At 38.5% G+C, this 24,416-nt stretch overlaps 2 protein-coding genes across 2 annotated transcripts; both read left to right on the top strand.

Moving 5' to 3' along the window:
- Positions 1-692: 692 nt before the first annotated feature.
- LOC131995634 (histone H3-like) lies at positions 693-1,091 on the top strand (the record flags this gene model as incomplete). The annotated part of the gene is made up of 1 exon (XM_059364425.1): positions 693-1,091. A coding segment is annotated over exon 1 (399 nt), but the record flags the coding sequence as incomplete, so codon positions are not given.
- Positions 1,092-6,941: 5,850 nt separating this feature from the next.
- On the top strand, positions 6,942-7,340 carry LOC131995641 (histone H3-like; the record flags this gene model as incomplete). The annotated part of the gene is made up of 1 exon (XM_059364431.1): positions 6,942-7,340. A coding segment is annotated over exon 1 (399 nt), but the record flags the coding sequence as incomplete, so codon positions are not given.
- Between the last annotated feature and the right edge of the window lie 17,076 nt (positions 7,341-24,416).

The raw sequence follows: 24,416 nt of genomic DNA, 5'->3' as shown, positions 1-24,416 counted from the left end.
ACTCAACCCTCGGACGTACTGACATCTTGTTAACTGGCTATGTGACCCCTGGATTGGAGCACACAGCCACACCAATGCACCTTTGAGAATTCGATGCAGAGAAAGTGCTATACTCTGACCGAAAATGACCACAAACACAATAATGACTTTGTGTCTTAAGTCTCTCAAAATTCGCCACCAAAATCAGGTTCGTTGCTTCAGTCTTCGGAAATATCTTCTCGGTAAAATATCAAGTTTGTTGCCTGAGTCTTCGGCCAACCAGATGTCGACGGCACAATAACACACTTGTTTGTTAATAGCAGCTTCACAATTCAGCAGTCAAATCGCAGGTACCTGGTTCTTGCCACCTTTACCACGACCAGTCATTTTTTCACTTTTTAAATTAAATTCACTTCACAAGTTATGCACAAGAACTAATACTTACCATGCTGCGATACCTCATATTTATACAAAATCCGCTCTGAATTTACTACATACACATACGCTTCGATCTATCTTCGGGGTTGTTCGTATACACTTCGTGTGTACAGATACAAATGTTGAAGCATATACGCAGCACACACCCTTATTGGAAACTGTAGCCCGCCAAATTTTTTCTATAAATATCGGGAATCGCTCCGTAAGGCAACTATTACAGTGTTAACAGTGTTTGTGTGCATATCGTGAAGTGAACTAAAAACCTCTAGTGAAAAATGGCTCGTACTAAGCAAACTGCCCGTAAATCTACTGGTGGCAAAGCCCCTCGTAAGCAATTGGCTACCAAAGCTGCTCGTAAGAGCGCACCAGCCACCGGTGGTGTTAAGAAGCCACATCGTTTCCGCCCTGGTACCGTTGCTTTGCGTGAAATCCGTCGCTACCAGAAGAGTACTGAGTTGTTGATCCGCAAATTGCCTTTCCAACGTTTGGTTCGTGAAATTGCCCAAGATTTCAAGACTGACTTGCGTTTCCAGAGCTCTGCTGTCATGGCCTTGCAAGAAGCTAGCGAAGCCTACTTGGTCGGTCTCTTCGAAGATACCAACTTGTGTGCCATCCATGCCAAGCGTGTCACCATCATGCCCAAGGATATCCAATTGGCCAGACGTATTCGTGGAGAACGTGCTTAAATTATTGACATTTTAAAAGCCAACTTTTTTTTACAAAAACAATCGGTCCTTTTCAGGACCACAATATTTTTATAAAAAAGAGAAAAAAATTTATTCAAAACTTACACCTTTTTATTTTTATTAAAATAAATAAATATAGTCTTTTTTTGGGGATGGAAAAATACACTATTTATATTAAAAAAATTTTTTTCTTTTCTATGCGTTTTACTTTTGGTAATATTGGGTTTCAAAACATGGAGCGAAATCAAAAACTTTTTTTTAAAAAAAAATTATTTAATTTACTTTTTATGTTAAATTGAAAATTTTTATTTTCTATTAGCAACAGTATATTTGCTGTTATTCTTTTTGCAAAATTTGATTTTTCGTAGTAGCTACATAACAAGAATGAATGAAGATAAAAACAGGCAGGCCAATACATTCGAGAGAATTTTAACCTTAAATAGATAATTTAGATACATTGAATATAAATTTTTTCTGTATTTTTTATTATTTTTAAACAAATGATATTTTTTGCTATTCTAAAAACTGTTTTAAAAAGAATAAAATAGTATTTTAATATTTTAAATTATTAAAGGGAAATAGATTTCGTTCGGTATGCAACTGTTCTACATTTGCTTGCTTAGACAAGGGCATTTTTGAATTTGTGTTTAATTTCCAAAAAAAAATTATATATTTTTTTAAATTTGTGATTGCAACAATACATTGTTTAGAATTTACATTTTTAAATTTTTTATTTAGTTTCAAGTCCACTTTATATAGAAAAAAATATTTTATAATAAATGCAATAGAGCTCACCGCACATTTTGCATAGCCAACGACGTTGGTATAACATAGCATCGTAATATTTTAGACTTTTCGTAACAAACGTACACTTTTTACAAATTATGTAACATTTTAATAGAAATCTATCATTTCTATAATATTTTATGATAAAATTTTCCTAAAACATTTTTACATTAGAGCTTTCAAATTAATTTGCAGAAAAACTTTTATTCATGGAAAATACGCCAATATGGTGAATTCAACTGTCATAGACTACATAATAAAATCGATTATTTCACTATGAAAATCATCCAAATTTTCACTTTTTTTTACACTTCTTTCAAGAAAACATATCAAGATTCCATACTAAATTTTTATAAAAACCAATTTTCAATAAAAATTGGAAAATTTTTATAATTTAGTTACAATTTTATCATAACATTTTTATAAACTTTCAACTCAAACCCTTATAACTCGGTAACGCTTAAAGATAATTAACTCGGATTTTCTTTAATGATTAGCTGGATATCTCTACTAGAAGAATTGTATAAAAAATAAAAAGAAATTGTTACTATCTCATCGTAAAATGAATAATTCTGTGAAAACTTTTGTAAAAATTTTTATTCGCTTCCACACAACGTTTCGCAAAATTTCGTAGTTGACTACTATGTACTTCTCATAATTTCGATGTACCCAGCCATCACTAATCTAAAGGTTGAAACCATATTTTCAACCAATCAGCGTACACCAGTAGTGAGTGTATATTTACAAAGTGTTAAAGTGTGTTTAAAAAGAAAAATATAAGTGAAATCATGTCTGACGCCGCCGTTGTTGAAGCCACCGCATCTCCAGTCGCCGCTGTTGAGAAAAAGGCACCTAAGAAAGCCGCTGCCAAGGCAAAGAAACCCTCTGCTGCCCCAAGCCATCCACCAACCCAACAAATGGTCGATGCTGCCATCAAAACATTGAAAGAACGTGGTGGTTCCTCATTGCCTGCCATCAAGAAATACTTGGCCAGCACATACAAAGTTGATGCTGTAAAATTGGCCCCATTCATCAAGAAGTACTTGAAGAGCGCTGTTGCTAGTGGAAAATTGATCCAAACTAAAGGTAAGGGTGCCTCCGGTTCATTCAAATTGTCCCCATCTGCCTCGAAGGAACCTAAAGCAAAGAGCGCTGAAAAGAAGAAGAAGGTCCCAGCCGGTGATAAGAAAAAGAAGGCAGCAGCACCCAAAAAGGCAGCCGGTGAAAAGAAAGCCGCTGCAAAGAAGCCTTCCGCTGCTAAAAAGACCGCCGAGAAGAAGAAGACCGAAAAGGCCAAGGCTAAAACTGCCAAAAAGACAGGTACAGTTAAAGCTAAACCCGCAAAAACAGCCGCCAAAGCATCAGCCACTAAACCAAAGGCACCCAAGGCAAAAACCACCGCTGCCAAGCCCAAAAAGGCTGCCGCAGCAAAGAAGCCAGCTGCCAAGAAGACCGCCGCTAAGAAGTAATTTTTCCATGCAAAATTACTTATCATGTCAAAATGATTATTTTCGATATTCGAAAGCAGTATATCTAACAGCCCTTTTCAGGGCTACAAAAAAATTTTTAAAAAGAGACCAAATTTAACTCAAACAATTTTTTAATTACCTAATAAATACTATGTTAATTTTAAGGGAAAAGCTAATCACAGCCCTTTTCGTAGCTGTAAAACATCTGTTGAAATCTTTTAATACCATTGTTACCTAATATGGGAATACATTACCCTTTAAGGAAATTTAAGTAATCACATGTTAAATGGGATTTTTTCCGCAACTGGATTAACTGTTTCACTTAGGGTCATAAACCAAAGCAATTACTAAGAACTATGAAAATCAGTTAATGTTAAAGAAAATCTCATTTAGCATACCTAACCAATAAGAGAGTGGCGTACAATATTCCCTTCAAAAATCGCACTTAGCATACCTATTTCATTCTTTACGAGCATACCTACCCATAGATCTCGCGTACAAACGCATAAGTCCACATATACATCTCTACACCATTTCACGCTAACATACTAGTATACATCCCTAAAAAATTTAGTATCAACACACACGCTCACATATACTCGAACATCAATACAACGTTGCATACCGAGTGTTTGAGCATAAGAGCAATATGTGTTGATCATATTACTGTAGATGTAGATGGTGCTAAGCAAGGAGGGCAATATTAGAGTATGGGTAGTATACATATTTTATTTTAAAAAAGTAATAAGGGCAATGTGAGGGTGAGTGGTAGATATATTTTTTCTTTAAATTTGTAAATATAAATTAATTTTAGTTGAATAACGAATTAAGTCTCTTTTTTAATTTATTTTGTGGCCCTGAAAAGGGCCTTTGATGTTGTAGGGAAAATATTGTACGACGAAATAAGTATGCCATTTACTTGGAGCTGGTGTACTTAGTAACGGCTTTGGTACCTTCACTGACAGCGTGCTTAGCCAACTCACCGGGCAATAATAGACGGACGGCAGTTTGGATTTCCCGACTGGTGATGGTGGAACGCTTGTTGTAGTGAGCCAAACGGGAGGCTTCGGCGGCGATACGTTCAAAGATATCGTTGACGAAACTGTTCATGATGCTCATGGCCTTTGAGGAGATACCAGTATCGGGATGGACTTGCTTCAACACTTTGTAAATGTAGATAGCATAACTCTCCTTACGCTTGGTGCGTCTCTTGGTCTTGTCACCCTTAGTGATGTTCTTTTGGGCTTTGCCGGCCTTCTTTGCTGCTTTACCACTGGCTTTTGGAGGCATTTTCACTTGGTTTTTTTTTTAAGTCACACAAACACTTTTAACACTGTTCACGATTTTGTGTGTTTGATGGCTTACTCGGAATATTTAAACCATTTCATGCACAAGATATTCAGGTAGACGAAAACAGTCGCTATGTTTACGAAAACAACCCTCTAAATTTAGCTACACGTTGGATCCGAAAGTATAAATACTGCAGTTCATGCTGCGAACTAATATCATTTGTGTTTCAGTGCTAAGTGAAGTGAATTAAAAAAAAATAACTAAAAATGTCTGGTCGTGGTAAAGGTGGCAAAGTTAAGGGAAAGGCAAAGTCCCGTTCCAACCGTGCTGGTCTTCAATTCCCCGTCGGTCGTATCCATCGTTTGTTGCGCAAAGGCAACTATGCTGAACGTGTTGGTGCCGGAGCTCCAGTTTACTTGGCTGCTGTCATGGAGTATTTGGCCGCTGAAGTTCTTGAATTGGCTGGCAACGCTGCTCGTGACAACAAGAAGACAAGAATTATCCCCCGTCACTTGCAATTGGCTATCCGTAATGACGAAGAATTGAACAAATTGCTGTCCGGTGTCACCATTGCTCAAGGTGGTGTATTGCCAAACATTCAAGCTGTTCTCTTGCCCAAGAAGACCGAAAAGAAGGCTTAAATTATCTACGAGCATCAAAGAAAAAATGTAAATACAGGCCATCGTATAAATCAACAACAACAATCCGTCCTTTTCAGGACGACAAAAATTTTTTTAAAAGAGAAAAAACTATATCAAACCTTATTTTATCAAGAAAATTTACTTAAAAAATAGTTTTAAATAATAAATAAAATTTTAATTGTAGTTAAATTTAAAAAATATTTTTTGGTCGATTTTTTTTCAGTGGATTTGGTAATTTGCTAGCAATTTCGTTATTCGAAATTTCCTTAAACAATCCTGTTTTAGGCGTAAATACAAAAAAAATCTGCCATCTATTGTTTATAGGTAAACATTTTCAAATATGTTTACATCTTATCGACTATTGCAGGTCTTTTAATATACATGTCATAATTATCAGTTATCAATTATCATGCATCAACATTTCGCCTTTTTGCATACATTAACATAATAAGAATTTAGTTTTATCGACCCTACTCAAGATTATCGGCATTTAATAGGATCAATGTTACCATTAGGGTACTGTAAAAACTATTTATTTTACATTTGAATATCACATGGTAATCATTGTTCATTTTCTGATGCTGAAAAAAATTGGCATATGTAATAACAAAACATCGAAACGAAGTATCTACGATCGTCCCTCTTCGTACATTTGTGACAAAGTTAGCAGCTCCAAGCAAAGGAAACATTTAATGGTAGTATATGCGTGCATTTTGGTATCTGTGTGTATGTATGCTTTTTAGTGTTGTATACCATCGTTTCATCGTATTGTTCTAATGGCGTCGGTTTTAGTTTCGTCATGTATGTATGTATATTATAGAAGCTACATTTTGGCCGACGGCAAATTGAAAAATGGTAATATTTATTTTCAAATAAATTTTATGTATTTTTTTTTAGTAAAAATTTATAACAAGATATATCTCTTTTTAAATATGTTTTGTGGTCCTGAAAAGGACCGATTGTTTTAGTTTTAAAGTTCTTAAAATTTTCTCCAAAATAGCGTCAAGATAATGTTTAACCGCCGAAACCGTACAAAGTGCGGCCTTGTCTCTTCAAAGCGTAGACGACATCCATAGCGGTGACGGTTTTACGCTTAGCGTGTTCAGTGTAGGTGACAGCATCACGAATAACGTTTTCCAAAAACACCTTCAGGACACCACGGGTTTCTTCGTAAATCAATCCAGAGATACGCTTTACACCGCCACGACGAGCCAAACGTCTGATTGCAGGCTTGGTGATACCTTGGATGTTATCACGCAACACTTTACGATGACGTTTAGCGCCACCTTTTCCCAAGCCTTTGCCACCTTTACCACGACCAGTCATTTTTTCACTTTTTAAATTAAATTCACTTCACAAGTTATGCACAAGAACTAATACTTACCATGCTGCGATACCTCATATTTATACAAAATCCGCTCTGAATTTACTACATACACATACGCTTCGATCTATCTTCGGGGTTGTTCGTATACACTTCGTGTGTACAGATACAAATGTTGAAGCATATACGCAGCACACACCCTTATTGGAAACTGTAGCCCGCCAAATTTTTTCTATAAATATCGGGAATCGCTCCGTAAGGCAACTATTACAGTGTTAACAGTGTTTGTGTGCATATCGTGAAGTGAACTAAAAACCTCTAGTGAAAAATGGCTCGTACTAAGCAAACTGCCCGTAAATCTACTGGTGGCAAAGCCCCTCGTAAGCAATTGGCTACCAAAGCTGCTCGTAAGAGCGCACCAGCCACCGGTGGTGTTAAGAAGCCACATCGTTTCCGCCCTGGTACCGTTGCTTTGCGTGAAATCCGTCGCTACCAGAAGAGTACTGAGTTGTTGATCCGCAAATTGCCTTTCCAACGTTTGGTTCGTGAAATTGCCCAAGATTTCAAGACTGACTTGCGTTTCCAGAGCTCTGCTGTCATGGCCTTGCAAGAAGCTAGCGAAGCCTACTTGGTCGGTCTCTTCGAAGATACCAACTTGTGTGCCATCCATGCCAAGCGTGTCACCATCATGCCCAAGGATATCCAATTGGCCAGACGTATTCGTGGAGAACGTGCTTAAATTATTGACATTTTAAAAGCCAACTTTTTTTTACAAAAACAATCGGTCCTTTTCAGGACCACAATATTTTTATAAAAAAGAGAAAAAAATTTATTCAAAACTTACACCTTTTTATTTTTATTAAAATAAATAAATATAGTCTTTTTTTGGGGATGGAAAAATACACTATTTATATTAAAAAAATTTTTTTCTTTTCTATGCGTTTTACTTTTGGTAATATTGGGTTTCAAAACATGGAGCGAAATCAAAAACTTTTTTTTAAAAAAAAATTATTTAATTTACTTTTTATGTTAAATTGAAAATTTTTATTTTCTATTAGCAACAGTATATTTGCTGTTATTCTTTTTGCAAAATTTGATTTTTCGTAGTAGCTACATAACAAGAATGAATGAAGATAAAAACAGGCAGGCCAATACATTCGAGAGAATTTTAACCTTAAATAGATAATTTAGATACATTGAATATAAATTTTTTCTGTATTTTTTATTATTTTTAAACAAATGATATTTTTTGCTATTCTAAAAACTGTTTTAAAAAGAATAAAATAGTATTTTAATATTTTAAATTATTAAAGGGAAATAGATTTCGTTCGGTATGCAACTGTTCTACATTTGCTTGCTTAGACAAGGGCATTTTTGAATTTGTGTTTAATTTCCAAAAAAAAATTATATATTTTTTTAAATTTGTGATTGCAACAATACATTGTTTAGAATTTACATTTTTAAATTTTTTATTTAGTTTCAAGTCCACTTTATATAGAAAAAAATATTTTATAATAAATGCAATAGAGCTCACCGCACATTTTGCATAGCCAACGACGTTGGTATAACATAGCATCGTAATATTTTAGACTTTTCGTAACAAACGTACACTTTTTACAAATTATGTAACATTTTAATAGAAATCTATCATTTCTATAATATTTTATGATAAAATTTTCCTAAAACATTTTTACATTAGAGCTTTCAAATTAATTTGCAGAAAAACTTTTATTCATGGAAAATACGCCAATATGGTGAATTCAACTGTCATAGACTACATAATAAAATCGATTATTTCACTATGAAAATCATCCAAATTTTCACTTTTTTTTACACTTCTTTCAAGAAAACATATCAAGATTCCATACTAAATTTTTATAAAAACCAATTTTCAATAAAAATTGGAAAATTTTTATAATTTAGTTACAATTTTATCATAACATTTTTATAAACTTTCAACTCAAACCCTTATAACTCGGTAACGCTTAAAGATAATTAACTCGGATTTTCTTTAATGATTAGCTGGATATCTCTACTAGAAGAATTGTATAAAAAATAAAAAGAAATTGTTACTATCTCATCGTAAAATGAATAATTCTGTGAAAACTTTTGTAAAAATTTTTATTCGCTTCCACACAACGTTTCGCAAAATTTCGTAGTTGACTACTATGTACTTCTCATAATTTCGATGTACCCAGCCATCACTAATCTAAAGGTTGAAACCATATTTTCAACCAATCAGCGTACACCAGTAGTGAGTGTATATTTACAAAGTGTTAAAGTGTGTTTAAAAAGAAAAATATAAGTGAAATCATGTCTGACGCCGCCGTTGTTGAAGCCACCGCATCTCCAGTCGCCGCTGTTGAGAAAAAGGCACCTAAGAAAGCCGCTGCCAAGGCAAAGAAACCCTCTGCTGCCCCAAGCCATCCACCAACCCAACAAATGGTCGATGCTGCCATCAAAACATTGAAAGAACGTGGTGGTTCCTCATTGCCTGCCATCAAGAAATACTTGGCCAGCACATACAAAGTTGATGCTGTAAAATTGGCCCCATTCATCAAGAAGTACTTGAAGAGCGCTGTTGCTAGTGGAAAATTGATCCAAACTAAAGGTAAGGGTGCCTCCGGTTCATTCAAATTGTCCCCATCTGCCTCGAAGGAACCTAAAGCAAAGAGCGCTGAAAAGAAGAAGAAGGTCCCAGCCGGTGATAAGAAAAAGAAGGCAGCAGCACCCAAAAAGGCAGCCGGTGAAAAGAAAGCCGCTGCAAAGAAGCCTTCCGCTGCTAAAAAGACCGCCGAGAAGAAGAAGACCGAAAAGGCCAAGGCTAAAACTGCCAAAAAGACAGGTACAGTTAAAGCTAAACCCGCAAAAACAGCCGCCAAAGCATCAGCCACTAAACCAAAGGCACCCAAGGCAAAAACCACCGCTGCCAAGCCCAAAAAGGCTGCCGCAGCAAAGAAGCCAGCTGCCAAGAAGACCGCCGCTAAGAAGTAATTTTTCCATGCAAAATTACTTATCATGTCAAAATGATTATTTTCGATATTCGAAAGCAGTATATCTAACAGCCCTTTTCAGGGCTACAAAAAAATTTTTAAAAAGAGACCAAATTTAACTCAAACAATTTTTTAATTACCTAATAAATACTATGTTAATTTTAAGGGAAAAGCTAATCACAGCCCTTTTCGTAGCTGTAAAACATCTGTTGAAATCTTTTAATACCATTGTTACCTAATATGGGAATACATTACCCTTTAAGGAAATTTAAGTAATCACATGTTAAATGGGATTTTTTCCGCAACTGGATTAACTGTTTCACTTAGGGTCATAAACCAAAGCAATTACTAAGAACTATGAAAATCAGTTAATGTTAAAGAAAATCTCATTTAGCATACCTAACCAATAAGAGAGTGGCGTACAATATTCCCTTCAAAAATCGCACTTAGCATACCTATTTCATTCTTTACGAGCATACCTACCCATAGATCTCGCGTACAAACGCATAAGTCCACATATACATCTCTACACCATTTCACGCTAACATACTAGTATACATCCCTAAAAAATTTAGTATCAACACACACGCTCACATATACTCGAACATCAATACAACGTTGCATACCGAGTGTTTGAGCATAAGAGCAATATGTGTTGATCATATTACTGTAGATGTAGATGGTGCTAAGCAAGGAGGGCAATATTAGAGTATGGGTAGTATACATATTTTATTTTAAAAAAGTAATAAGGGCAATGTGAGGGTGAGTGGTAGATATATTTTTTCTTTAAATTTGTAAATATAAATTAATTTTAGTTGAATAACGAATTAAGTCTCTTTTTTAATTTATTTTGTGGCCCTGAAAAGGGCCTTTGATGTTGTAGGGAAAATATTGTACGACGAAATAAGTATGCCATTTACTTGGAGCTGGTGTACTTAGTAACGGCTTTGGTACCTTCACTGACAGCGTGCTTAGCCAACTCACCGGGCAATAATAGACGGACGGCAGTTTGGATTTCCCGACTGGTGATGGTGGAACGCTTGTTGTAGTGAGCCAAACGGGAGGCTTCGGCGGCGATACGTTCAAAGATATCGTTGACGAAACTGTTCATGATGCTCATGGCCTTTGAGGAGATACCAGTATCGGGATGGACTTGCTTCAACACTTTGTAAATGTAGATAGCATAACTCTCCTTACGCTTGGTGCGTCTCTTGGTCTTGTCACCCTTAGTGATGTTCTTTTGGGCTTTGCCGGCCTTCTTTGCTGCTTTACCACTGGCTTTTGGAGGCATTTTCACTTGGTTTTTTTTTTAAGTCACACAAACACTTTTAACACTGTTCACGATTTTGTGTGTTTGATGGCTTACTCGGAATATTTAAACCATTTCATGCACAAGATATTCAGGTAGACGAAAACAGTCGCTATGTTTACGAAAACAACCCTCTAAATTTAGCTACACGTTGGATCCGAAAGTATAAATACTGCAGTTCATGCTGCGAACTAATATCATTTGTGTTTCAGTGCTAAGTGAAGTGAATTAAAAAAAAATAACTAAAAATGTCTGGTCGTGGTAAAGGTGGCAAAGTTAAGGGAAAGGCAAAGTCCCGTTCCAACCGTGCTGGTCTTCAATTCCCCGTCGGTCGTATCCATCGTTTGTTGCGCAAAGGCAACTATGCTGAACGTGTTGGTGCCGGAGCTCCAGTTTACTTGGCTGCTGTCATGGAGTATTTGGCCGCTGAAGTTCTTGAATTGGCTGGCAACGCTGCTCGTGACAACAAGAAGACAAGAATTATCCCCCGTCACTTGCAATTGGCTATCCGTAATGACGAAGAATTGAACAAATTGCTGTCCGGTGTCACCATTGCTCAAGGTGGTGTATTGCCAAACATTCAAGCTGTTCTCTTGCCCAAGAAGACCGAAAAGAAGGCTTAAATTATCTACGAGCATCAAAGAAAAAATGTAAATACAGGCCATCGTATAAATCAACAACAACAATCCGTCCTTTTCAGGACGACAAAAATTTTTTTAAAAGAGAAAAAACTATATCAAACCTTATTTTATCAAGAAAATTTACTTAAAAAATAGTTTTAAATAATAAATAAAATTTTAATTGTAGTTAAATTTAAAAAATATTTTTTGGTCGATTTTTTTTCAGTGGATTTGGTAATTTGCTAGCAATTTCGTTATTCGAAATTTCCTTAAACAATCCTGTTTTAGGCGTAAATACAAAAAAAATCTGCCATCTATTGTTTATAGGTAAACATTTTCAAATATGTTTACATCTTATCGACTATTGCAGGTCTTTTAATATACATGTCATAATTATCAGTTATCAATTATCATGCATCAACATTTCGCCTTTTTGCATACATTAACATAATAAGAATTTAGTTTTATCGACCCTACTCAAGATTATCGGCATTTAATAGGATCAATGTTACCATTAGGGTACTGTAAAAACTATTTATTTTACATTTGAATATCACATGGTAATCATTGTTCATTTTCTGATGCTGAAAAAAATTGGCATATGTAATAACAAAACATCGAAACGAAGTATCTACGATCGTCCCTCTTCGTACATTTGTGACAAAGTTAGCAGCTCCAAGCAAAGGAAACATTTAATGGTAGTATATGCGTGCATTTTGGTATCTGTGTGTATGTATGCTTTTTAGTGTTGTATACCATCGTTTCATCGTATTGTTCTAATGGCGTCGGTTTTAGTTTCGTCATGTATGTATGTATATTATAGAAGCTACATTTTGGCCGACGGCAAATTGAAAAATGGTAATATTTATTTTCAAATAAATTTTATGTATTTTTTTTTAGTAAAAATTTATAACAAGATATATCTCTTTTTAAATATGTTTTGTGGTCCTGAAAAGGACCGATTGTTTTAGTTTTAAAGTTCTTAAAATTTTCTCCAAAATAGCGTCAAGATAATGTTTAACCGCCGAAACCGTACAAAGTGCGGCCTTGTCTCTTCAAAGCGTAGACGACATCCATAGCGGTGACGGTTTTACGCTTAGCGTGTTCAGTGTAGGTGACAGCATCACGAATAACGTTTTCCAAAAACACCTTCAGGACACCACGGGTTTCTTCGTAAATCAATCCAGAGATACGCTTTACACCGCCACGACGAGCCAAACGTCTGATTGCAGGCTTGGTGATACCTTGGATGTTATCACGCAACACTTTACGATGACGTTTAGCGCCACCTTTTCCCAAGCCTTTGCCACCTTTACCACGACCAGTCATTTTTTCACTTTTTAAATTAAATTCACTTCACAAGTTATGCACAAGAACTAATACTTACCATGCTGCGATACCTCATATTTATACAAAATCCGCTCTGAATTTACTACATACACATACGCTTCGATCTATCTTCGGGGTTGTTCGTATACACTTCGTGTGTACAGATACAAATGTTGAAGCATATACGCAGCACACACCCTTATTGGAAACTGTAGCCCGCCAAATTTTTTCTATAAATATCGGGAATCGCTCCGTAAGGCAACTATTACAGTGTTAACAGTGTTTGTGTGCATATCGTGAAGTGAACTAAAAACCTCTAGTGAAAAATGGCTCGTACTAAGCAAACTGCCCGTAAATCTACTGGTGGCAAAGCCCCTCGTAAGCAATTGGCTACCAAAGCTGCTCGTAAGAGCGCACCAGCCACCGGTGGTGTTAAGAAGCCACATCGTTTCCGCCCTGGTACCGTTGCTTTGCGTGAAATCCGTCGCTACCAGAAGAGTACTGAGTTGTTGATCCGCAAATTGCCTTTCCAACGTTTGGTTCGTGAAATTGCCCAAGATTTCAAGACTGACTTGCGTTTCCAGAGCTCTGCTGTCATGGCCTTGCAAGAAGCTAGCGAAGCCTACTTGGTCGGTCTCTTCGAAGATACCAACTTGTGTGCCATCCATGCCAAGCGTGTCACCATCATGCCCAAGGATATCCAATTGGCCAGACGTATTCGTGGAGAACGTGCTTAAATTATTGACATTTTAAAAGCCAACTTTTTTTTACAAAAACAATCGGTCCTTTTCAGGACCACAATATTTTTATAAAAAAGAGAAAAAAATTTATTCAAAACTTACACCTTTTTATTTTTATTAAAATAAATAAATATAGTCTTTTTTTGGGGATGGAAAAATACACTATTTATATTAAAAAAATTTTTTTCTTTTCTATGCGTTTTACTTTTGGTAATATTGGGTTTCAAAACATGGAGCGAAATCAAAAACTTTTTTTTAAAAAAAAATTATTTAATTTACTTTTTATGTTAAATTGAAAATTTTTATTTTCTATTAGCAACAGTATATTTGCTGTTATTCTTTTTGCAAAATTTGATTTTTCGTAGTAGCTACATAACAAGAATGAATGAAGATAAAAACAGGCAGGCCAATACATTCGAGAGAATTTTAACCTTAAATAGATAATTTAGATACATTGAATATAAATTTTTTCTGTATTTTTTATTATTTTTAAACAAATGATATTTTTTGCTATTCTAAAAACTGTTTTAAAAAGAATAAAATAGTATTTTAATATTTTAAATTATTAAAGGGAAATAGATTTCGTTCGGTATGCAACTGTTCTACATTTGCTTGCTTAGACAAGGGCATTTTTGAATTTGTGTTTAATTTCCAAAAAAAAATTATATATTTTTTTAAATTTGTGATTGCAACAATACATTGTTTAGAATTTACATTTTTAAATTTTTTATTTAGTTTCAAGTCCACTTTATATAGAAAAAAATATTTTATAATAAATGCAATAGAGCTCACCGCACATTTTGCATAGCCAACGACGTTGGTATAACATAGCATCGTAATATTTTAGACTTTTCGTAACAAACGTACACTTTTTACAAATTATGTAACATTTTAATAGAAATCTATCATTTCTATAATATTTTATGATAAAATTTTCCTAAAACATTTTTACATTAGAGCTTTCAAATTAATTTGCAGAAAAACTTTTATTCATGGAAAATACGCCAATATGGTGAATTCAACTGTCATAGACTACATAATAAAATCGATTATTTCACTATGAAAATCATCCAAATTTTCACTTTTTTTTACACTTCTTTCAAGAAAACATATCAAGATTCCATACTAAATTTTTATAAAAACCAATTTTCAATAAAAATTGGAAAATTTTTATAATTTAGTTACAATTTTATCATAACATTTTTATAAACTTTCAACTCAAACCCTTATAACTCGGTAACGCTTAAAGATAATTAACTCGGATTTTCTTTAATGATTAGCTGGATATCTCTACTAGAAGAATTGTATAAAAAATAAAAAGAAATTGTTACTATCTCATCGTAAAATGAATAATTCTGTGAAAACTTTTGTAAAAATTTTTATTCGCTTCCACACAACGTTTCGCAAAATTTCGTAGTTGACTACTATGTACTTCTCATAATTTCGATGTACCCAGCCATCACTAATCTAAAGGTTGAAACCATATTTTCAACCAATCAGCGTACACCAGTAGTGAGTGTATATTTACAAAGTGTTAAAGTGTGTTTAAAAAGAAAAATATAAGTGAAATCATGTCTGACGCCGCCGTTGTTGAAGCCACCGCATCTCCAGTCGCCGCTGTTGAGAAAAAGGCACCTAAGAAAGCCGCTGCCAAGGCAAAGAAACCCTCTGCTGCCCCAAGCCATCCACCAACCCAACAAATGGTCGATGCTGCCATCAAAACATTGAAAGAACGTGGTGGTTCCTCATTGCCTGCCATCAAGAAATACTTGGCCAGCACATACAAAGTTGATGCTGTAAAATTGGCCCCATTCATCAAGAAGTACTTGAAGAGCGCTGTTGCTAGTGGAAAATTGATCCAAACTAAAGGTAAGGGTGCCTCCGGTTCATTCAAATTGTCCCCATCTGCCTCGAAGGAACCTAAAGCAAAGAGCGCTGAAAAGAAGAAGAAGGTCCCAGCCGGTGATAAGAAAAAGAAGGCAGCAGCACCCAAAAAGGCAGCCGGTGAAAAGAAAGCCGCTGCAAAGAAGCCTTCCGCTGCTAAAAAGACCGCCGAGAAGAAGAAGACCGAAAAGGCCAAGGCTAAAACTGCCAAAAAGACAGGTACAGTTAAAGCTAAACCCGCAAAAACAGCCGCCAAAGCATCAGCCACTAAACCAAAGGCACCCAAGGCAAAAACCACCGCTGCCAAGCCCAAAAAGGCTGCCGCAGCAAAGAAGCCAGCTGCCAAGAAGACCGCCGCTAAGAAGTAATTTTTCCATGCAAAATTACTTATCATGTCAAAATGATTATTTTCGATATTCGAAAGCAGTATATCTAACAGCCCTTTTCAGGGCTACAAAAAAATTTTTAAAAAGAGACCAAATTTAACTCAAACAATTTTTTAATTACCTAATAAATACTATGTTAATTTTAAGGGAAAAGCTAATCACAGCCCTTTTCGTAGCTGTAAAACATCTGTTGAAATCTTTTAATACCATTGTTACCTAATATGGGAATACATTACCCTTTAAGGAAATTTAAGTAATCACATGTTAAATGGGATTTTTTCCGCAACTGGATTAACTGTTTCACTTAGGGTCATAAACCAAAGCAATTACTAAGAACTATGAAAATCAGTTAATGTTAAAGAAAATCTCATTTAGCATACCTAACCAATAAGAGAGTGGCGTACAATATTCCCTTCAAAAATCGCACTTAGCATACCTATTTCATTCTTTACGAGCATACCTACCCATAGATCTCGCGTACAAACGCATAAGTCCACATATACATCTCTACACCATTTCACGCTAACATACTAGTATACATCCCTAAAAAATTTAGTATCAACACACACGCTCACATATACTCGAACATCAATACAACGTTGCATACCGAGTGTTTGAGCATAAGAGCAATATGTGTTGATCATATTACTGTAGATGTAGATGGTGCTAAGCAAGGAGGGCAATATTAGAGTATGGGTAGTATACATATTTTATTTTAAAAAAGTAATAAGGGCAATGTGAGGGTGAGTGGTAGATATATTTTTTCTTTAAATTTGTAAATATAAATTAATTTTAGTTGAATAACGAATTAAGTCTCTTTTTTAATTTATTTTGTGGCCCTGAAAAGGGCCTTTGATGTTGTAGGGAAAATATTGTACGACGAAATAAGTATGCCATTTACTTGGAGCTGGTGTACTTAGTAACGGCTTTGGTACCTTCACTGACAGCGTGCTTAGCCAACTCACCGGGCAATAATAGACGGACGGCAGTTTGGATTTCCCGACTGGTGATGGTGGAACGCTTGTTGTAGTGAGCCAAACGGGAGGCTTCGGCGGCGATACGTTCAAAGATATCGTTGACGAAACTGTTCATGATGCTCATGGCCTTTGAGGAGATACCAGTATCGGGATGGACTTGCTTCAACACTTTGTAAATGTAGATAGCATAACTCTCCTTACGCTTGGTGCGTCTCTTGGTCTTGTCACCCTTAGTGATGTTCTTTTGGGCTTTGCCGGCCTTCTTTGCTGCTTTACCACTGGCTTTTGGAGGCATTTTCACTTGGTTTTTTTTTTAAGTCACACAAACACTTTTAACACTGTTCACGATTTTGTGTGTTTGATGGCTTACTCGGAATATTTAAACCATTTCATGCACAAGATATTCAGGTAGACGAAAACAGTCGCTATGTTTACGAAAACAACCCTCTAAATTTAGCTACACGTTGGATCCGAAAGTATAAATACTGCAGTTCATGCTGCGAACTAATATCGATCATCGAGTGTTTAGCTCTTGTGCAGTGCAGACCAGTTTCGGAGTGTTCAAGTGTTTGATAACGAATTTTAATCTCAGTGTTTGATGACAGATTTTAACCTGAGCCAGTGGGCATTTGACTTGATTAAGTGCAATTGTGAGAAGCGAGAGTAGTCACCAGGGTTGGCAAAACCTAAGACTTTTTGTTTGGAGTACCTTGCTTTTTTGAGAAGCGAGAGAAGGCAGCAGTGCTGCGCGAATTACTTATTACTTTACCTGTAATTTTGTGAAGTGCATAGGAGGCGCTGTAGTGGAGATTAACGAGTTTTTGTTGAATATTCGCGGCGAATGCAACGGTGGACGTGAGGAAGCCGTTGCAGTAGCCCGTGTTCCTGCATTTCGACCCGCATCTGGGCCGAGAAGTGAAATATTCTTGCAACCTGATAAAATGGTTCATGGAAATGAAGCAGATCTTGCTGTCACTAAAAGTGAAGGCACCTTAAGAACTTTTGAATTACCGAATTCTTTGAACGTTGTTGCTGATATGCAACGTGATTTGGATCCAGCTGCGTTATCAGCTGACAAGAAAGCGGCTGAGAGAGCCGATATGACTGTGGCCTCCGACTCCAATTCCGTGTCAGGGGCAAACCCAATCCCTAAGAAGAACAAAAAAAAGAGAAAGAAGCGTAAAAGTGACGGAAGCAACGATTCCGATTGCGCATATGCTGACTTTAAACTGAAGCTGGACAATGAGAGAATGGCTGATGAGCTCCGCCTGGCTCAGACTAAGATGGATGAGTATCGCCAGCAGATAAATACACTCATCAATACGGTCCAGAGATTGTCCGATGAAATCTCTTTGCTGCGAAATTCTCTTGCTGAAGGGCATAATGAAGAAGATAATGCTGCCTGGGTAGCCGAAAACTCAGGTATGGCGATGGATGAAGAGGAGACAGTGGTCTTGGCCGACGCTGGCAAGGCAATAAAAGATGGCCCGCTGCCTAGGGCATCTTCATCATATGCTAGTGGGCTAGCATCTTCAACTGACGTAGTTCCGGGAACAGCAACTGAGAAGCCGCCCCCTCCCAAGGCGACGAAGGCATCTACATCTTCTGCTGGTGCACTGGCAGCACCGACTAACATGACTACAGTGACGGCGACTGATAAATCGCCTGCTCCCAAGGCAACGAAGACATCATTTGGCTCTGGAGGAGTTAACACCGGTGCCGTTCCAAGGGCTCCGGTACCTGTTGGTTCTAGTGATACGACTATGGCTAAGGGCGTCTCTGGGAGACTCCTTCCGGCGATAACCCTCTATAATGTAGGTGTTAGAGAGGCAACGACGATTTTGTTGCGCCATTTGAAGAAGGAAGAATTCGTCATTAAGTTGGCAGGTAAGTCATCGATTTCTATAAGAGTTAGAGGGCTTGAGAATTTTGAGAGGATCAAGGGGCTGCTCAAGGAACGTGGGTATGAGGCACATACGCACACCCCTAGGGAACTGTTGCCTTACTCTATTTTGATTGTTGGGCTATCCAGGGAGTTCACGAAGGATGAGGTGCGGGATTTCTTCTCCTCGCTTGAATTTAAGGTCGTATTTTTGGATGCGACCAATGTGTCACCGGACAAGTGGGTTGTCCGCCTTGGTAGGGACACGGATGTTGAGAGGCTGTACAAGGTTGACTTGATGCTCCACTGCAAGGTAGTTTTGCGTAAGAGTAAGGGCCGTGACATAACACAATGCTTCAACTGCCAGAGATTTTCCCATGTGTCTGCGAATTGTACCATGAGGTACCGCTGCGTCAAGTGCGCTGGTTCACACGGCCCCGGTAATTGTGGGGTACCGCCTAAGGGGCAGGAGGCCGACGAAGGACAGCAGTCTACCGAAGCTGGCGATAGCCAACTGCGGTGTGCGAACTGTGACGTGGCTGGTCATGCGGCCAGCTCACGCACCTGCCCAAGTCGCCAGGCTCTTCTGAGGAAAGTGACCGAAAGGAAGCAGGTGGCTCAGGATAAAGCCAGGGCCCGAACTACTCGGTTGAGTAATTTGAACTCAGGCGTATCCTATGCTTCGGCTGCTCGGTCACACCTCGGCGCCCCACAATCCCGCGCCCCCCAGCGCGCTGCTCACTTCGAGGATTTTTCGGCTCGCGACCGATACTTGCCTGACCCCTTGGGGGTCCCGCGTCCTGGTATGGAGGATATTCACCGCCGCGGCAGGACTATTGCTGAGTCCTGTCGGGACTACTTTGGAAGGGATCTGATGTCGGTGATGGCCAGTATCAGGGAGTTTGGTCCTGAGTTTGACAGGCTGGAGAGAGAAGGGAACGGCCCCAGTGCGTTGTTGGGCCTTCTTATGCATATACAGGGTTTCTAATGTTGAACGCCATTTTTATTAATGTGAATTCACTTGTTTCGTTGAGCAAGAGACACTTCCTTCGTTTATTTATAGATGAGCATTGCCCGGATATTTTACTGATCGCTGAACATCGATTCTCTAACAGGCATAGATTCTCCATGGATGGTTATGTGGTTTATAGGCAGAACAGGGAGGCGGGTGCTGGTGGTGGCACGGCGGTTTTAGTAAGGGAAACCTTTAGGTCTGAACAGGTTGTGATTGGTACTGGCCTGATTGAGTCTTGTGCCAGCAGAGTTTGGAGGTCGGATGGTTCGTCGGTGGTTTTTGTGTCGATGTACTTGCGCCCGCAGTTTGAGCTTAGAATTGGTGATTTGGATTCCTTGGTCGCCTTGGCTGGTACTGATGAGGTTTTGATAGGTTGCGATTTGAATGCTAAGCATCCCGCCTGGGGAGGGGCCGAGGCGGACTCTAGGGGTCGTTTACTTCATAGATTCCTTATCGATTCTCCGGAATTTGACACGGGTCCCACCGACGAACCGACCAGACCGAATGGCTCGGGTGGGTCGCACATTGATTTATTTCTTTGGACCCCCGGCATACCTCCGAGGGATGGAACTCCTCTGATGACACATGACTTTGAATCGGACCATAGGGCGGTCCGTTTTCCCATTGCCTTGATTGATCTGCAACCGCGTGAGCCCACGACTTTTTTCAATTTCCCAAAGATGAATGTCCGCCGCTTCAGGCGACTTTTAGGAGATCGTCTACCGGCCATTTCTCTTCCGACTGACTCGAATGTGACCCGCGAAATGATTGATGTTTGCATAGAAGACCTTTCCTCTGCTTTTGGCGAGTCTATTGCGGGCTCCACACCGAGGGTTACCCCCCGGTCCGCTTCCCTTGGCCCGTTGCCGTCGCATATATTACGATTTATCCAGGAGCGTAAACGTCTGCGCAGAGTGTTGCATAGGTCTGGGGATCCCGGACGCCATCTCATTCTTCGTGCGGATATCCGAAACCTGGGCAGGATTATTGAGGGTGCCATATACAACTACGGGAAGGACCGTATGAAGGAACGATTGGAGCGGATACGGGTCAACTCCTGGACGTACGGAAAGGTGAAGTCCGCTGCAGGTCTTGCCGCTAGGGAGCGCATAGAGGGGATTCGTTCGTCGAATGGATCGATCATCTTCGATGATAGGGGTAAGGCGGAATGTCTCGCTGAGACCCTGGATGGTGTGCAGGATGCGATGGACTCGGTTGACACCTCACTCAGATCCATGGTGGATAGTGCTGTGGCTGATGTGGATGATGGGACGCCGCTGGTGACTTTTTCTAGGGTATTTATGGCTGATGGTTCTACGATTTCAGATAGGTCGGAGTGGAGTAGGGGGGGCTTTGTCTCTTCGGTCCAGGTGCGCGAGATGTTGGTCACCAGACCTTCGAAAAGATCTAGTGGGATTGACGGAGTTCCGGACATTGTATTGAAGAGGACAGATGAATTGGTTCATACCTTTCTCGCTGTCCTCTTCAATCATTGTCTGAATCTTGGTTACTTCCCGGGAGCTTGGAAGAAGGCCATGGTGGTCCCGATTAGGAAACCCGGCGCCGATCCACTCTCTGCTACGGGTTATCGACCTATCTCTTTACTCTCGTCTTTTGGCAAGCTACTTGAGGCGTTTCTTCTCTCCAGGATTAAGGATGTACTTGAGGACAGGAGGATTCTGCGCGATTGCCAGTTCGGCTTTCGGTCTGGCCTTGGGACCTCGCACGCACTTGTAGCCCTCACCGACTTTGTTGTTGGGGGCTTCGAGAAGAGGTGGGGTTCCATTGCGATCAGTTTGGATTTTTCCAAGGCGTTCGACACGGTCTGGCACAACGGCCTTCTTTATAAGCTCCAGTCCTTTGGCTTTGATCATCAGACATGTAGGATGATAGCAAGCTTCCTTCGGGGGCGCGTATATAGGGTTAAAGTCGGCGAAGAGATGTCTGTGCAGCGCCACGTTTCAGCAGGGGTGCCGCAAGGTTCTCTGCTGGGACCGGTGTTGTACAACATCTTCGTTTGCGACATTCCTGCACCCCCTGAAAGGTGCTTGCTTTTGACCTACGCGGATGACGTATTGGTGGTGAGTTCTGGTCCAAGGGCCAGCACGGTCACCGGACGGCTCAATGCGTACCTTGCGTCTCTGCATGGCTATTTCAAAGACTGGGGCCTGAGGCTCAATGTTGATAAGTGTGTGGCAGTCGTGTTTAGCGGCAAGTCCAAACGGATTGTCTATCCGAATTTCAGACGCTATGTCCCTGTGCTTCGTATAGGTGGCCGGATTATTCGTGTGCAGGATTCTATGAGGTACTTGGGCGTTGTTTTTCACGGTCGATTCGACTTCTGTAGACATGTTGATTTCGTGCTCTGTAAGGCCAAGTCTGTTTACTTTGGCTACTGCAGACTCCTCGGCATGAGGGGTGGTCTTCCTCCTGATGTAAGGGTTCTGATTTACCGACAGGTAATCAGGCCCATACTTACATACGCCTTTTCCGCCTGGTGTGGTATTTCGTCACACCAGATGGAAAGACTACGTGTATGGGAAAGGAGGATCATTAGGACATGCCTTGGGATGAGGAGACGCGTTGTGGTGGATGGTTCTGTCAGGAGTACACCGTGCAGGCAGATATATGGGGCTGTTGATTTCCCTAGGATTGACGTGTTTATGGTTAGGAGCGCCCTCAGATACTTTGAAAATTCTCGAGCTTCTAGTAACTTGATTGTTCAAGCTTCTCTTGACCATCCTCCGGACACTTCATCCGAGGTCACTATGAGGCATTTACGCCCGTCAGCCCTTGCCAACTTGAATGATGAAGGGATGCTGTTCTCTGATGACGTCCTGATATTTTACCATAGGAGAAGTGACTCCTTTAATGTTTTAAATACAGTATATGACGCTGCGCAATGATGTTCTCGCGGAAGGGGTGCCCCGGAGTCGAGTCGATGTAAATAGTGTACATAGTCTTTAGTTTAGATATCGTTTAGTTTTTAATTTCTTGTATATATTATTTAGGTTTATATTTATGTACTTTTTAGTTTAAGTTACCTTTTTAAGTTTAAATTTTAAGTTTTGAGAGAATTGCCCTTTTTAAGTTTGTGCTAAATTTTCGGGTGACATGATCTAATCTTTTTTTTTCTTATGTATTTTAAATGAAGAGTGTGATGTATATTGCTACTCCTGTTGTATTCAACTGAATTTGGAAGACCCTGATATATTTTTTTGCTGGGTAATATTGTATACGGAATCTTTATTTTCTAAGGTTGTTTTGTAAATTAAATTTAAGAATTTCATCAATAAAAATGGCCTTTTGCAAAAACAAAAAAACAAAACAAACAAACTGCGAACTAATATCATTTGTGTTTCAGTGCTAAGTGAAGTGAATTAAAAAAAAATAACTAAAAATGTCTGGTCGTGGTAAAGGTGGCAAAGTTAAGGGAAAGGCAAAGTCCCGTTCCAACCGTGCTGGTCTTCAATTCCCCGTCGGTCGTATCCATCGTTTGTTGCGCAAAGGCAACTATGCTGAACGTGTTGGTGCCGGAGCTCCAGTTTACTTGGCTGCTGTCATGGAGTATTTGGCCGCTGAAGTTCTTGAATTGGCTGGCAACGCTGCTCGTGACAACAAGAAGACAAGAATTATCCCCCGTCACTTGCAATTGGCTATCCGTAATGACGAAGAATTGAACAAATTGCTGTCCGGTGTCACCATTGCTCAAGGTGGTGTATTGCCAAACATTCAAGCTGTTCTCTTGCCCAAGAAGACCGAAAAGAAGGCTTAAATTATCTACGAGCATCAAAGAAAAAATGTAAATACAGGCCATCGTATAAATCAACAACAACAATCCGTCCTTTTCAGGACGACAAAAATTTTTTTAAAAGAGAAAAAACTATATCAAACCTTATTTTATCAAGAAAATTTACTTAAAAAATAGTTTTAAATAATAAATAAAATTTTAATTGTAGTTAAATTTAAAAAATATTTTTTGGTCGATTTTTTTTCAGTGGATTTGGTAATTTGCTAGCAATTTCGTTATTCGAAATTTCCTTAAACAATCCTGTTTTAGGCGTAAATACAAAAAAAATCTGCCATCTATTGTTTATAGGTAAACATTTTCAAATATGTTTACATCTTATCGACTATTGCAGGTCTTTTAATATACATGTCATAATTATCAGTTATCAATTATCATGCATCAACATTTCGCCTTTTTGCATACATTAACATAATAAGAATTTAGTTTTATCGACCCTACTCAAGATTATCGGCATTTAATAGGATCAATGTTACCATTAGGGTACTGTAAAAACTATTTATTTTACATTTGAATATCACATGGTAATCATTGTTCATTTTCTGATGCTGAAAAAAATTGGCATATGTAATAACAAAACATCGAAACGAAGTATCTACGATCGTCCCTCTTCGTACATTTGTGACAAAGTTAGCAGCTCCAAGCAAAGGAAACATTTAATGGTAGTATATGCGTGCATTTTGGTATCTGTGTGTATGTATGCTTTTTAGTGTTGTATACCATCGTTTCATCGTATTGTTCTAATGGCGTCGGTTTTAGTTTCGTCATGTATGTATGTATATTATAGAAGCTACATTTTGGCCGACGGCAAATTGAAAAATGGTAATATTTATTTTCAAATAAATTTTATGTATTTTTTT

Source organism: Stomoxys calcitrans, chromosome 3 (genome assembly GCF_963082655.1).
Source record: "Stomoxys calcitrans chromosome 3, idStoCalc2.1, whole genome shotgun sequence".
In the NCBI taxonomy this organism is placed as follows: Eukaryota; Metazoa; Arthropoda; class Insecta; order Diptera; family Muscidae; genus Stomoxys; species Stomoxys calcitrans.
The sequence above is the reverse complement of the archived record's forward strand: the minus strand, read 5'-3'. Positions and strand labels throughout refer to the sequence as shown.